Here is a 16,112-nt window from a genome sequence, read left to right as displayed (position 1 = left end):
ATGGAGGTTTTATCCTGCTATTGAGATGGCTCTGTCACGGAAGTTTGCGGGTTCTTTAGATGACACCGTTACCCTCCATGGTGTCTCCCACAATTTTCCCCAAACTATCCTGTGTTTTCCCCAAATGCAATAAATATGGTATTTGTTCTACCCCATGGAACAGGAGTGGCATGACCTCCCTGTGAAATTTTCCTGTAGCAGAATAAATCACTCTATCTGTCTTCTGTGGGTGATTGTTTTCAGTTGTGGGGGTGAGTGTGGTCAGGATGACAAAGGGCTGATCTACACTGCAGCCGCCTTCGCAATGAATTCGATGTCCCATCGGGTTAAACGCTCTCACATTAAAACGTGATCATTCACACTCACCCATTTTCCCCGTTGCAGTGCTTCATCGAATGCCCAAGCTTGGTTCACACTCGAGCGCTGTGCTGTTTTCCTGCTGTATTCCTGCGCGTGCTTGTCTGATCTCGAATACTAAGCGGGGTCGGCTCCAGTCAGTATTTGGATGGGCGACCGCCTGGGAATCAGGCTTCCTGCATTGAGCAGGGGGTTGTTCTATCCCTTCAACCGAGACTAAGTTTTACCCTCTCCTATCCCCTGCTCCAGACGATACCATCCTAATGGCAGAAAGTGAAGAGGATCTAAAGAGCCTCTTGTTGAGGGTGAAAGAGGAGAGTGCAAAAGCTGGTTTGAAACTCAACATTAAAAAAACGACAATCATGGCATCTGGCCCTATCACTTCCTGGCATATAGAAGGGGAAGAAATGGAAGCAGTGACAGATTTTACTTTCTTGGGCTCCAAGATCACCGCAGACGGTGACTGTAGCCATGAAATTAAAAGACGCTTGCTCCTTGGGAGGAAAGCTATGGCAAACCTAGACAGCATAGTAAGAAGCAGAGACATCACCTTGCCAACAAAGGTCCATCTAATCAAAGCTATGGTTTTCCCAGTAGTAATGTATAGCTGTGAGAGCTGGACTATAAGGAAGGCTGAGCGCCGAAGAATTGATGCTTTCGAACTGTGGTGCTGGAGAAGACTCTTACGAGTCCCCTGGACTGCAAGGAGGTCAAATCAGTCCATCCTAAAGGAAATCAACCTTGACTGCTCATTGGAAGGACAGATACTGAAGCTGAAGCTTCAATATTTTGGCCACCTAATGCGAAGAGAAAACTCCCTGGAAAAGACCCTGATGCTGGGAAAGACTGAAGGCAAAAGGAGAAGGGGACGGCAGAGGATGAGATGGCTAGATAGCATCACTGATGCAATTAATATGAACTTGAGCACGCTCCGGGAGACAGCGCAGGACAGGAAGGCCTGGCGTTCTATGGTCCATGGGGTCACGAAGAGTCGGACACGACTGAACGACTGAACAACAACAACAAAAAATCCCCTGCTCCGGATGTTTTTTTAAATTAAATTATCCTCGATTCTGCGAGGATAATGCCTTAATTAAAAATAAAACATCCGGAGAGGGGGATAGGAAGGGGTAAAACTTAATCTCATTTGAAGGGATAAAATAACCCCCTGCTCAGTGCAGGAAGGCTGATTCCTAGGCAGTCACCCATCCAACTACTGACCAAAGCCAACCCCGCTTAGCTTCTGAGGTCAGACAAGCATGCGCACATCCAGCTCTTTGCATGTTGCTGAGGAAATGGGGGCTGCTGAGGAAGCTATGTGATCAGTAGCCAGAAGAAGATATGGGGCCATCAAGAGCTGTGATTGGGCAGGAGGGAAATACAAACACCGCTGCATATGGACAGGCAGGAGAGGGGACTACAACCGGATATGGTAGCAAAGGCGGAAAGTCAAAGCACATTAAAGGGAAATACTGGGATATTAGGGTATTGAAAGCGGGAGCATGGAAGTGGGAAATTCTGGTTCGAATTCAAGGCGGCTACTGCATAGTGTGAAAGGCGGGCGGTGAAACCTCATTGGAAGCGAAAAGAGGAGGTAAGTGTAGATCCAGCCAAAGTCCAGTGAAAATGTAACCTCCCCATCTTCTTCCCCATCATAAGAACTCCCTTCCCGTTAGTTCAACAGTATGTCCCCATTGGTTTGAACTTTGGTCAGGGCTAACCAGGGTTGCCCCAAACCCATGATTTGAAGGCATGGTATGAAGTAGATTTGCAGACCACCATTTTACATAATCCTGGTTAGCCTTAACCACGGGAGCTGGGCATGCAGGAGTAGATTTGACTGGAGCGAGGGCAAGAATCGCCTGTTGACTGCAACTCCTGCCTCTGCTCAAGTCTTGCTGAGGAAGGACTTTCCTCAATTCCCAGGTGTCTGCCATGTGAATGCTTGAGCGCATTTCTCAGTTGAAGAGAGAAGAAGGTAAAATGCCTCCCTGCAACGAAAGGAGACACATTTGATCCCCCACCCCACCAAGCTCAGAAGCAATGTCCTCTGTTGATTCAGAGCACCCCATTAAGTTCAATAGGGCTTACTCCCAAGTAAGTGCGCTGAGGGTTGCAGACTTACAGGGCGATCTTATGTCTACTCAGAAGTAAGCCCCATTGAGTTCAGTGGGGTTTACTCCCACATAAGTGTGCCAAGGGTTGCAGACTTATGGCACAATCTTACATTTTATGTCAAGTCAGAGGTTTCCTGGGGGCTGCGAGAAAAGAGTACAGCAGAAGTTAAGCTATGGAAACAATAACCCACCCCCACCCCCGCTCCTTTGCATACATGCCAGGGAGGGAGGGAGGCATTCCCTCAGTTCAAACATGTGTCTGCTGTATAAAGGAGCCCTTCCTAATCCCGCAAAGAAACCGAAAGCAGGAAGTTCCGGAAAGTATGTGGATTTTTGCGGGGTTTTCGCTTAATGTAGAATCACCCTCGGATACAGGGAGAACGGGGGGAAAGGGGATGGGGAAAAGGAAGCAGTGAAAAATTGAGTCATTGTGATCCTGCATTTAAAACGGAAGCAGAAAGCCCCATTTTAAGTGCAGGATTTTAGGCTGGTGTAGAGATGCCCTCTGTCTCCCTCCCCCTCCCCCTGCCTGCCTGCTCTGTCTTCATCCTCCTCCTGCTCGCTCGGTCACCTGCTTGCCCGCTCGCTCTGGTCCCCTCCTCTCCCCACTCACCTGCGTCTCCCTCCCTCCCACATTGCTGCTGCCACATGGCGTGTTCTCTAAAGAGCCACGTCATCTGGAAAAGCGGCTGGCGTGGCTCTTTAGAGAGGCGGCCAGGACCAAATGTCTGGCTCTGAGGGTCCTTCCTTAGAGTCAGGCAGTGTGGGAGGGGGGCCGTCCCTGGAGATTGCCCGTACTTCAGAGAGCTCGGTCACCTGCTGACTTGCTCTGAGAGAATCTGCAGAGGAGGCAACAGGGTAGGTAGGTAGGAGAGGGTGGGAGACAGGGCCGTGGCGGTGGCAGCAGTGCCAAAGGGAGAGAGCACATCCTGCTGGCAGGGGGAGCATGCAATTCGCCACTCGCCCAGCTCCGCCACCTAAGGTGGGGCTTCAGCCTTCTTCATGAGAAGGCCGGCCCTGTTGTGAGCAGTTGGGATGGGGGCGAGCCCAGCGGGGGGGTGGAGAAGCCATAGATTGGGGATGCTGAACCTCTTTCAGCCTGAGGGCCAAATTCCGCTCCAGAGAAGCTTGGATGGTTTGTTCCAGTTCTCATGTTCCATAAGTAAATATATTTACTTACTGACATTCCTGAGCTGTTCTGGCCTGGGTGGATTTGAGAATAAAATATCTCTCCCCACGCGCAGCCTTGATTTACACAACCATAAACATATTTATGATGTATTGCTCTTTGTACTTTGGTAGGTGATAGCGGAAGTTTATTTTAGATAATGTTATGGGGAAAAGGGACAGATTGAAAGACTTACTGATTGACCTCTAGGGGCCAGAGACCTATGCAGGACCCCTGGGATGTCACAGTGACACCCTTGTCTGAGGATACTTGGGATCTGGAGCGGGCCTACCATTACACAGGGGGAAGTGGCCAGCTTCGGGTGACAAATTTTGGTGTACCTATAAAGGGCAATAAATGGCCGATTAATCGTGACTTATCACTATGGCTAGGGAAATTGAGACACCGTTTGGATTTTCTGCCTTAGACACCAAACTGTCTAGGGACAGCTCTGCTTGGAATATGAGCTCTATCCATGAGTCCACCATTCCTGCCCAGATTATTCAGACATAGGTTCAGGATCCAAGGCTCTGGAAATATATTACCTCCTGTTCCAATTGCTGTGGATTAAAAGAAGTTTTACATTGGGGAAAAAGCAAACATTTGTTTTATCCAGCTTAGATCTGATAGCAGGAAGTGAACCAACAAGGCACAGAGAAGGAAAACCTGCTCCAATTGGCAGGTACTACTGGGGCACAAACAGTGGCAGAATGGTATAGTGTGGGGGGTGGGTGGGCAGGGAAGGAGCTGAGAGAACAAGCAGAGTAGTGGTGAGACAGAAGATTCATGAGATTCCCAATCTACTGGGACAACGTTCACAAGATGTTGCTTTTGCTTTACAATATTGAGTGTGATTTCAATAAACTGTCTCAGGAGTCTGAGAAATGAGGACAAGACACTGATATGTTCTGGGGGTTTGCCAGGGATAGAATGTCATTAGCTCAGTCATGAGCGGGAAGTATTGTGATTGGTGACATACTTGGTTCCACCACCCTAAAATTTATTCTCACAACAACCCTGTGAGGTAGGTTAAGCTAACAAACAGAGTGAGTGACCTGGGTAGCGATTTGAACCAGGGTCTTCTCCAGTCTTGGTCTGGCACACTAACCATTACACCACTGCTTTACTAAATTGAACCTTATTCTGATTCAGCTGGGCTCCTCTTATGTTCTTATGATGTTTATGACAGGCCTGCGTAACCTGTGGTCTACCAGACCGAATACAGCCCACTTTACTTGCCTCATGTTGTGGCCTCCCAAGTACTTGGCAACTGTCTTGTCTTCGTTACAGACTTAACAGCAGCATAACTAGGCCGATCTACAGTACCATTGTATCCTGGTATGCTAACGTCTGGTTCACCCACGGGACTCACAACACACACACACGCACTGTATCGATGTTATTTCTCCCTCAGTATTCTGTATTTTCTCAAACTACCTTTCTGGTAACTTTTCCAGTGGCTGCCAGTTACACATTTGCCAAGACTGGACAGCCTTTCAAACAGAGGATGCCTTCAGAGGACTGACCTCTGACAGACCTTCAAATAGAGGACTGTCCTCTGTAAAGTAGGACACCTGGCCACACTGTTTTGCTGTACACTACAAAGGCATGTGTTCCAATCCACCGGTAATGTAACTGTTACCGGTGGGAATGGCTTTAAAGTTGTAGAACTGTTTTTTGCAATGTTTCCCTTCACTTTATTCTCCCTTCCCATACACTGCTGGTGGGCTGCCAGTTGTGCAGGTCTAGTTTATGGCTTAGTCCCACCTGAGAAACCAAGGCTGTGATTCAGAAATCACTTCTGGATAATGCAATGAGATTTCTCATACCTGAAATGGAAACTGCTGCTTCAAGCCCATTCTGAAAGTTTTGTTGGCACATTATGCTAACTGCAAGTAATTAAAGAGTTAGGTGAGCCTTGTGCAAATGGTATATTTTGCCAGTCCAGTGGAAAAGGAAACACTTACAGAACTAGGCAACGGTTCAGAAGAAATGGGACAGCTCACTTCTCTGCCGTAGTCAACCTTCTTAGCTAACTGGCTGTCTTCTGTTGCTCAACTTCTCTCTCTCTCTCTCTCTCTCTCTGTAATTTAAGTTGCATAGCAGAAGATGCATATTTTGGTAGAACAACTCACGGTCTCAGTAATCAAAACCTGATTTTTAAATCTTTAATTTCCTGGCAAGGCCCCGGTGCCTTTAAAAGCTGCAGGGATTCAGCCATTGTGGGGACTTTTTTTTCCTCGACAAAGAGATGTCATGATGGGAAATTATTCACCTGTCGTATTTATTCCAGTCAGATTTTGGGTAATGGTATTGGGTTAAGCGGCTTAATTTCAAATTAGTGAGATGGATGGAACTTTGGAAAGTGAAAAATGTATAAATTATGAGCTCATACTATTAAATTATCAGTAGAAGAGGGTACATACCTCCCTTTCAAATATTTTCAGTTAAGGCATTTTGCCAGGGAGAAGATTTGAGAAACTCAACTCTGCAAGAAACATTTTTTTTTAAATGTATTGAAACCTGGCTTAAGGAAGTGTATATTTAAAACAAATATATAGGCGGCTATAAATTTTAAAAAATGATACATTTGTGAAGTATGCCATGGGTAAGGAAATAGGAGATCCTGAAGAACAACATTGGCAGGAAACTATTGTTTCACTATAAAATATATCAATATGGTGTTTGATTTCATGGAGAATTAAAAACAGGTGAATGCTGGAAAGTTGTTAAAGGCACAGGAGCTCCCCAGAGAAAAACTTTGTAATCCTGTTTTTAAGGCTGTTGTTCATTCTATGGCCTTTTCCCCCCCAACACTTTCTGGCTAATCTTAGATAGAATCAGGCAGGATCTGGTTTCCAGAGTACAAAGCAACTCCAGAACCTGCCTAGCTACTTAATGAGATGAGGATACTATGGACAGAATGCAAGATGGAGCCCTTTTTGATAGCTGGCATCTTTTTTGCCCTAACTTCTTTTGACAAGATCACTTGGGATGTATGGTTGCTGAATTACAACTAGAGAGTGGCTCCGGTTCCTGCAAAGGCACATTTTTCCATAAATGGGATAGAAACAGGACTAGCTCTGTAGGCATAATTTCAGCATATAATTGAATATCTACCAGTATAATGACTGGTCTAGAATTCATTGTATAAAGCAGAGCTGGATTTTAGCATGAATTTAAGAAACACTCTAGTAACTGTTTTGAAGTATAAACAACCTGGTGCCGTCCAGATATTTTGTACTGCAACTCCCATAAGCCCCAGCCAGCATGGCCAATGGTCAGGGATTATGGAAACTGTCCAAAACATCTGGAGGGCACCAAATTGCTGACCCTAAAGCACTTCACTTATAAAAGAAGAAATGTTGGTTTAAAATGTTAAAAACACTGCTAGGGCATATTAAATAATTTACTGTAGGCTAGTGCCAATTTTAGCAGTTGTTTACTTTTGAGTTTCGCTCTCTCATTTGCAGCACCCATTGCTGCACTACAGGCAGCCACAACCCAGTGGTTGTGGCCACATGAGCCAGTGTGGTGTAGTGGCAAGAGTGTTGGACTAGGAGCTGGGAGATCCGGGTTCTAGTCCCCACTCGGCCATGGAAGCTCACTGGGTGACTTTGGGCCAGTCACACACTCTCAGCCCAACCCACCTCACAGGGTTGTTGTTGTGAGGATAAAATGGAGAGGAGGAGGATAATGTAAGCCGCCTTGGGTTCCTTGCAAGAGGAAAAAAGGCGGGGTATAAATGCAATAATAAATAAATAAATAAATAAATAACCCCCTAGCAGAGATGGAGCAGGAGCAGGAATAGAGGATGCTGCAGCCAAGGAATATGTAAAGAGGTTGTAGTTTGTAAAATTCCTACAACACTTATGACAAGATGGGGTCTTCTGCCTATTCCCATGAAGATCTGGTAGAGATATGATGTTCCCAATTTCCAAACCGTAATTTAGAAAAGACTGGAGATGTGCCACAAGCATTTTCCTCACATGAGAATTCTCCCCTTCCTCCCATGGTTTGCTTTAACCATAGTTTAGTGTTTTGTCTGCAGCAGCACTAAATATGGTTAAGGTTAACCAGGATTATGTAAAATGGTGGTTTGCAAATCTACTTCATACCATGCCTTCAAATCATGGGTTTGGGGCAACCCTGGTTAGTCCTGACCATAGTTCAAACCAATGGGGACATACTGTTGAACTAACGGGAAGGGAGTTCTTATGATGGGGAAGAAGATGGGGAGGTTACATTTTCACTGGACTTTGGCTGGATCTACACTTACCGCCTCTTTTCGCTTCCAATGAGGTTTCACCGCCTGCCTTTCACACTACGCAGTAGCTGCCTCAAATTGGAACCAGAATTTCCCACTTCCGTGCTCCAGCTTTCAATACCCTAATATCCCGGTATTTCCCCGTAATGTACTCTGATTTTCCGCCTTCGCTACCATATCCGGTTGTAGTCCCCTCCCCCGCCTGTCCATATGCGGCGGTGTTTGTATTTACCTCCTGTCCAATCACAGCTGTTGACAGCCCCATGTCTTCTTCCCGCTACCGATCGCATAGCTTCCTCAGCAGCCCCCGTTTCCTCAGCAACAAGCAAAGGGCTAGATGTGCACGCACTTGTCTGATCTCGAAAGCTAAGAAGGGATACAACAGCCCCCTGCTCAGTGCAGGAAGCCTGATTCCCAGGCGGTTGCCCATCCAACTACTGACTGGGGCCGACCCCGCTTAGCATCCGAGATCAGACAAGCACACGCAGGAAAACAGCACAGCGCTCGAGTGTGAACCGAGCTTGCGCATTCGATGAAGCACTGCAACGGGGAAAATGGGTGAGTGTGAATAATCACGTTTTAATGCGAGAACGTTTAACCCGACGGGACACCGAATTCATTGCGATGGTGGGCGCAATGTAGATCGGCCGCTTGTGTTTCCTCTTGCTATGTCCCTCATATCTAGCCTAGAAAGCTTCAGAAGATCAGTTTTGGAATATATGGATAAAAACAGATATAACTTTATAAGAAGATTATTAATAGTTTCTCAGCTCATTGGTAAAGTCAGTGCATTCCTTCTCAGCAAAGGATTTCTTCTTCAAATCTGGAAGCTTATTTATTGTGCGTGAAGAAAACAACATATGTTAGTTCTGCAAATACTTTTCTTTAACCTATAATCCTGCAAGAAGCTGTGTGAAGCCATTCTTCTGATGCTAAAGCTCAGCATATTTAACATCTCACAGAACAGTCGAGAAATGCTGTGCATCCATAATTACTTACATGTTCATGGCTCTTAACATAATTCTGAATCTCCCCTGGTATACTTATAAGTCTACAGCAGTGATTTACAAATAGTGGGGTAGAAATTAACCATGGGACAAAGGAGTGCTCTATGTGGGTCACTATCATATGCTGCACTGGTTACATAAAAATACTAATAATGCCATTCCATCATACATGGTAATCAAATTCTGCTATTTTAATTTTCATCCAAGTGAATGTTATTTTAAAAATTAACTTGTTCATAGTAAAGGTATATAAATATTTCCTTTGACAAAGGCTAATAACGTCAGCTCTTACAGTTCCTGTTTCAAAGATCATGGAATTTGGTTATAAACTGGCATTGTTCCAGAGGAGTAGCCATGTTAGTCTGTTGCTGCACAAACAACAATATTGTGTTAGTCCTTTCAGGTGCCGAAAGGCTCTATTGTTATATGTGTTGCGCTTGCTACCATTTACAACTGTGTAATATTGCAGTTGTATTATACTGATTCTATCCCCTTCACTTTTGTGGGAAATATTTGCCCCAAAAGTCTTTGCAAGACTCTTGCACCAACCTGCATAATAAGCTACCTTGCAAATATTTATCCTAGAAGATTTTGGTCTCTACCTCTTTCATAAGTTTATAACTTTTATAAATAAACGAATGATATATCAAAATATATTATCATATGAAGTTTGAATCGGTTTGATTCTAGCGGAACCATTTGTGTTGACATGCTATAACTTCTCAGTGACTTCTAAGTTTGCTGACATGAGAAAAGCAAGTTAGAACCATTTCCCCATGTACACTCAGGAAAAGCAACATGTGCATTAGATAAGAAGCCGGGGAAAAGGATATGGTATTGCGTGTGTATGGTATTGTCAACATGTTTTGCGTATGATGCAAAGGAGTGAAAGAAGCCATGAAATATTGTGAGAAGTGAACAGATTTGAAAGACACTTCAAATTTAAAATAGCTAGGCAGTAGACCTCTGGAAGAGAAGCAGGTGGTATCATATTTTGAAGAAAATGTCTGTCTCAGCAAAGCTAACAAGGAGGGAATCTACACCAGACTTTTGTTGTTAGTATCATATCACCGTACTGCCAATCCCGTTGCGATACCATTTTCTGTGGTGCTTTATTCCAGATTTCCTTGACAAGTTTTGTAACAAAATACCTTGTTCTAGTGATTCCATTGCAATTCTACTGTGTAGTATGGGGTCCCATGTGTTCCAACGTTGTGATCTTGTTATCGTTCCTGAGAAGAGGACTGCTTGTTGAGTAGCCTATCACTTTGCAGGGGCATGTTTTTGGCATTAGGGAGTGGAGAGGTGTCCACCATTTCTACCTTGTGTTTGGGCTCAGCTGAGTGGCTGGTATTTCTACTATGGTTCCGCCCCACCAAATTAATTGTCTTCGCAGTAGTGCATATATGACTTGCTTTAAGGGACCATGTATTACCTGAGATATGTGATTTTGTTTGTGTAAGATTATCCTGTAATGGATTTCCATTTTGACATGCTCCATTTCAACTTCAGGTATACCTTCCCTTGTAAAAATAACCACCACGTTGTGGCCGTTGTGTTGGTTTTTTTTGCCAAGGGCAGCAATGGCTGTTGATGCCACACTTCATTGCTACAGATTAGGACTGGTGAGGTGTTCCTTTCTTTAATGGAATGGAGACACCATGAATGGAGATACCAGCACATTCTGGATCTCCTAGGTATTTGGGGGAAACAGAAAATCCAGGAACAGCGCCGTAGAAGTCACAGAAACATTGACTTGTTTGAGCTAATTGCCTATGAAATGGACTGCTGTGGTCAGAACCATTTAGTGGTTGAGTGCCCCTCCAAAACAAAGTGCATGCGGCTTGAGTATTGGAGGGTCGTCAGCCACAATGTGAAGTCGGGGATCAATAGAGCCACATGTCCTTACTTTGCTCAGTTGAAGAGTATTCTTTGGGGAGATGCCACTATTTGTCCTAAACGACTATCTAGCAGTATTAAAATCATTCACACTGATGCACAAGGTGCCTCAGCTCCTTAGAGTGTTCCTTGCAGAATGTTGCGAGGGTTCTGAAGACCTATTTGGAGATGACCTTCAGACCCTCAGTCTTTCACAGTACCTTGGTGCAGACGAATTACTTTCAGGTGAGGTTCATTTTTTCATCAAAGTTCTCCCCCCACCCTTCCCATGGGTGATAGCTACAAGTGCTAAGTTACAGTCCCTCAGCAACTCATAATTTATTCTTCATTACCTTTCTTTTACTGCTCTCTTCTGTCACTTTCTTTATGATCTCCTGTGTATTACAGAAGTATATGTAATAGTAACTTGTGTGCTGCTCATTCTTAGACTGCACTTGCTTTACTCCTTTACTAAGATCATGGCAATCCTGGTAGTCCAGGCGGAGGTACAGGCAATGAAGACCCAGATGTGAGCGACATTGATCCAGAGCAGAATGGTGGGTTGGCATTTCTACCTCAGGATAAACTGCTCTTACTATCGTTACAAGCTAACCCCTGACTGAAGCCTTATTTTCGGATGTTTCTGCTCATATTCAGACAGATAGTTTAAAGCAGAATTACTTCCTTCCTTTCACAGCTTCATGTCTGCACTGGAAATAACAATTCCTTCTAATTTGCTTTTTAGGAATATGCTCAGCATACTTGTGAGATGGTCATATCTTTCCGTGTGTTCCATGGGGGCAATTCTTCAGAAACCGTTTCAAAGTGCTGTCCTCAAAGCCAGATAGGGTTTTTTTTTAATACATGGTTTCGCTGTCTGAGTAAATCCTTCTCTCCTTTTCCAGATCCACAAGCAAGCCCTTCAGTTGCCCAAGAACAGCAAGGCATGGATGAATGTGGCAAACCAGGTACGTTACAGGGGACTTATTCTGATACTTCATGTTCTTATTTGAAACCACACTGTGAGTTATTAGTGTAGTCTCTGATGTATGGCCCTATGGGGTCCAGTTGGACAAGGAACACACCGAGCACAGCAATTGATTTAGTTAGGGCACAATCCTATGGAGAAAGACATCAGCCTCTGAACTTGGAGGCTGACGCCTATCCAATGCAGGGCAGCTGGAGCATGGAGGGAATCTTCTCTGTGCTCCAGCCGCCCTGCATTTTTGGTTTGTTGTGCAATTTCCTGGGATAGCAGGGGGGAGGCTGCGTGGTGCATAGGAAGTCTCTTAAAGAGGCTTCCACAGTCTTCCCCCCTCCCCTCTCCTCTCCCAGGACTGCCCCCTTTTCTCCCTCTCTGCACTCCATTTGCAAGCACGGAGAAGCAGATGGCCCGGAGTGAACCGCACCAACTACCGGGGGAAATCAACAAATCCTATGGCCCTCTAGACAGTGTCTCGTGACCACAGGATTGCTCTCTTAAGGTGCAATCCTATGCATGTTTAGACAGAAAAAAGGCCTACAACTCCCAGCATGGCTGGCTGGGGCTTATTGGGAGTTGTAGGCCTTTTCTCTGTCTAAACACGCATAGGATTGCGCCCTTAGTGTGTTCCTCTACATGTTATTGTACTGTGGCTGCTGCTTCTGAACTAGGCTTGTTCAGACCTGGGAAGTATTTGTTAAATCATCCTCGTGTTGCTTACATGCTGAAATTCCTGGAGCGATAACTACCTCTCTTTTATCCTTTCATTTTTACTGATCCAGGAATTCCAAACCACCAAGCCACACTCTCTCCTGCAACCGGGATGGCACTGCTCAGAAATAGGAAAAAGTGGAAGGCTGGCAATGATATGGCGCAGCGCCTCATGGGGCACAGTGCCGCAGAAAATGATAGACTGCTGTCAGTACTACAGCATGATTCTCAGGTCTTCAAAAGATATGATGAATTGCCTGAATGGAAGGAGGCAGTGAGCCAGGAGCGAAGGGCCTTAATATGGTCCATTGAAACCCATGCTGCAATACTGCAGAGACTAGTTAACAAGATCCTTGACAATAGTGCCCCTCAGAGAAACACATGTGGCTAGGAGACTAGGGGTTCAAGTTGAGGCTTCACCTCTCTGTTCCCATGGGGGAAATAAAGTTTTGAACCCTCAGCCCTTACCACCAAGGTGCAGTACTGCCACAGTAAGCCCAGAGAAGGTGGAAAAGGGAACAGGCCTCAAAAGCAGCCTAGGCAATATTCCCCATAATTGCTACTATTAGGTATTGGCTAATTAGCTAGTAGGCTTTCAAGAAGGGATTTTTCTGTTATTTGGAGATGTGTAAGTTTAACTTTAATTCCTACACTTTCCTGTAAGGCAGTCCTATCAGTATGTTTGCTGTTGATTTGGCGGTTCTGCTATGGTTACGGAATCCTCAATAACAGAAAAATGGAGAAAACAATATTCAGAAAACCTATTTTACTTTTAGGTTTAAGAACTATGTACAACTTCTTACAGATCTGAAAAAAAATGTGTATCTGGTTGTTCATGATTTACAAATAAAAATAAGTATATAGCTTTCAGCAATTAAAAAAAAAATAAGTGCCTTACAATTTTTTTTTAAGAAAAAAAGTAAAGCACAGCAAAACAACTGCTTACAAATCAGAAAAAAAAGCTTGTCTGGCTGCTCATGATTTACAAATAATAAATATATGTCTTTCAGCAGTACATGTACAAAAAAAGTGCCTTGTATTTTTTTTAAATTAACATACAGCAAAACTAAAATCTGCTTTTTCTTAGAGGCACATTCTTCCTCCCGGCAGGTTGTCTTTCCCTGGAAGACCCGGTGCTCCAGTCTGCAGACCCTTTTTTCCAGAGTAAGCACTGCAGAATTTAAAAAGACAAGGTCTAAGTTACCGGCATCCACTAATATGTCCAAACAGGTACCGAAGATAATACAAACGTCCTGGTCTTCGTGACACTGGTCTGCAGGTCTGAGAAGGCCACTAGCAGCTCATCACTGACCATTTGGCTCCCTCTGCCTTCTTCTGATACTTCTATAATGAGGAATATTTTATTTCTATGTATGCACTTCAGAGGGAGGTAGTAACATTACCTTCAATTGGAAAGTGGCCTAGAAGCACTGTAATGATGATAATTTCACTTTGATAGTAGTTATGGTGTGTTGTTCCTAATATTCAGTAGCAGGTAATATGTGCACCTCTTAAACATGATTAAGGGTAAATGAAGTGTTAACATGCAGTTAATCTATTTTTTAAAAATCAAGTACTTACAGACTGCAAGTACACTTGCCAAAAAAGGTCACTTCTCACAACTAACAGAGAATCCTACACTATAGGATCAAGATAAGTACCGTGTACAACTTGATTGCATGTTCTTACCCTAAGCAGATTCTTCTTGGTGCGGGGCTGCAGCTTGGGGTGGCCTCATATCTGGCCCCATCGCTACTTCCAGCCCTACTTCCTCTGCTGAAAGTCCCCCTTCTTCCTCTCCCTGGCCGGCATGTGGACGAGGTGTCTGGAGACCTGAAGTGTTGAATAGGAGAGAAATATGTTCTGTGCTGCATGTTGTGCTGTTTATTGCAAAAATGATGACATTTCAGCAGCAATACAAGCAGAATCTTAGAAAAGAGCTAATCTGATACAGTTAGAGGAATTCCATTATGAACTGAATTTTTCACATTCACATTAGTGACAGTGAAATTTAATTCCCTTCAAGTTCTAAACCTGATCAAAATGAGCCATGGAGATGATTATGAGCAGTATTTATGACATCATTGTGCTGTTATTAAAACCACAGTGCAGAAGGAGATATTACTCCACTCTGAAGTACTGATTTTGTTTTAGATGAGAACAATGCATAGTACTGATTTGTGAAGTGGAAAGAGTAAAGAATTGGATACAGTATATTGCATACTTAAATAACATCAGACTTAAGGTAATTTTCAGAGTTAGGATTAGCAAAGTTTGGGAAGTGCAGTGGAACATACATAGCAGGGTTTGCAGTGCTACGTGACTGTGACACATGAGTAGAATCCATCTGCATAACTAATAAGAGTAGACCCGTAGAAATTATTGTTAATTTATGTACTGAAAAAACATAAGTCCGTGCATTGCATTGGTTCTGCTCTAAGTTGTACTTCAGCTGGATTCCACCCTACATTTATTCCTAAGTGTAGAGAAACACATTCTGATATTACTCAACAAGTGATTTACAGTTGGCTGCAGGGGAAGAGGATTGCTGAAAAGAGTAATTGTCAACTCACTTGCTGGGTGCCTTTTCTGCTAGCTGGGGCGACCAGCACGTACCCAGAGCTCGTGCAGCTGCTGGTAGTAGGGGGGATGTGCTCTTCGGGGTGGGCTCCCACGGTAGGTCTCTAGGGCCGCATGGAACAAGGTCTTTATGGCCCTGAACTTGGTTCTGGCTTGAAGGGCTGTCCTCTGGTACCCCAAGAATGAGAGGCTCCTGGCAAGTCTGCGGAATATTTGAATGGTGGGGAGGCTGGAGCTTCACATCAGCTTCTCCGCCTTGCCGGTTTGTAGCAGGAGTTCCAGGAGCATCTTGACCTCGGCACCCTGCCAGTAGGCCACTCGTCTGGCAGCCATTTTGAGCTGAAAGGCAGGAAAAGTTGAACCATAGAGTCACATAGTAATGGCTTTGTCGTAGCACCATCTGCTGTTGTTTCTTCAGAGGTGCGCTCATTTGTGCATACACAGATCGGATAAGACAGAGACCAGATTCCCAAACAACAACCTTTTATTACAGTCAAGCAGAAAAAAACATTAAACAGAGTTATAACAAAGAATAACAGAATGAACGGTCAAACATTATTATATAATGGCCCCTCCTGCGGTCTGCCCATAGAAAAGCAGTCAGAGCATTTTTGACAGCATTGCCTCGTTCAGAGTGTTTGTTGTCCACATTGCGGAATGGAAGACCTCGGGTTGCAAGAACAATTCTATTGCTGTCCTCTGTCAGATCCTCTGTCAGTGCCTGCAGTACAGGCTCTGCTCAAACAGAAGTTAAAATTGGCTTGCTGGGGATCCAGTGTCCCTCTATGTGGCTTCATTAGCCAGGCACAGATGGGGTACTCCCCATCCGCCACTATGAGTGATAGAATTTGCACCCCACCCACAATGTCACAGTGGGGTTCCCTGGCACAAAAGCTCCAAGGTCCATGGCTTCACACAGTGCGGATTTCTGGAAGACGTATGCATCATGGTTCTTGCCACTCCATCCGATCTTCACATTAATAAATCCTTGCAGCACCATTGAGTAAAAATGTTTCCTGTTAATTGTCATTGCCTTAATGTACCA

General features: G+C 44.4%; 1 protein-coding gene across 1 annotated transcript; it reads left to right on the top strand.

Moving 5' to 3' along the window:
• Positions 1 to 2,719: 2,719 nt before the first annotated feature.
• Positions 2,720 to 13,438, top strand: LOC146358622 (uncharacterized). Its single transcript, XM_084829912.1, has 3 exons — positions 2,720 to 2,795; positions 11,700 to 11,762; positions 12,559 to 13,438. The coding sequence occupies exons 2-3, from the start codon at positions 11,741 to 11,743 to the stop codon at positions 12,876 to 12,878; spliced, it is 342 nt and encodes a 113-aa protein (XP_084686038.1). The 5' UTR covers positions 2,720 to 2,795; positions 11,700 to 11,740; the 3' UTR covers positions 12,879 to 13,438.
• The last annotated feature ends 2,674 nt before the right edge of the window (positions 13,439 to 16,112 follow it).

This window comes from Heloderma suspectum, chromosome 1, assembly GCF_057233095.1.
Source record: "Heloderma suspectum isolate Gila_16-S chromosome 1, 16-S_ref, whole genome shotgun sequence".
Lineage (NCBI taxonomy): Eukaryota > Metazoa > Chordata > Lepidosauria > Squamata > Helodermatidae > Heloderma > Heloderma suspectum.
The sequence above is the reverse complement of the archived record's forward strand: the minus strand, read 5'-3'. Positions and strand labels throughout refer to the sequence as shown.

Coding starts and splice junctions, on each gene's coding strand:
- LOC146358622 (XM_084829912.1), top strand. CDS start 11,741: ATGGATGAATGTGGCAAACCAG. Junction 11,763..12,558: donor GGATGAATGTGGCAAACCAG/GTACGTTACAGG, acceptor TTACTGATCCAG/GAATTCCAAACCACCAAGCC.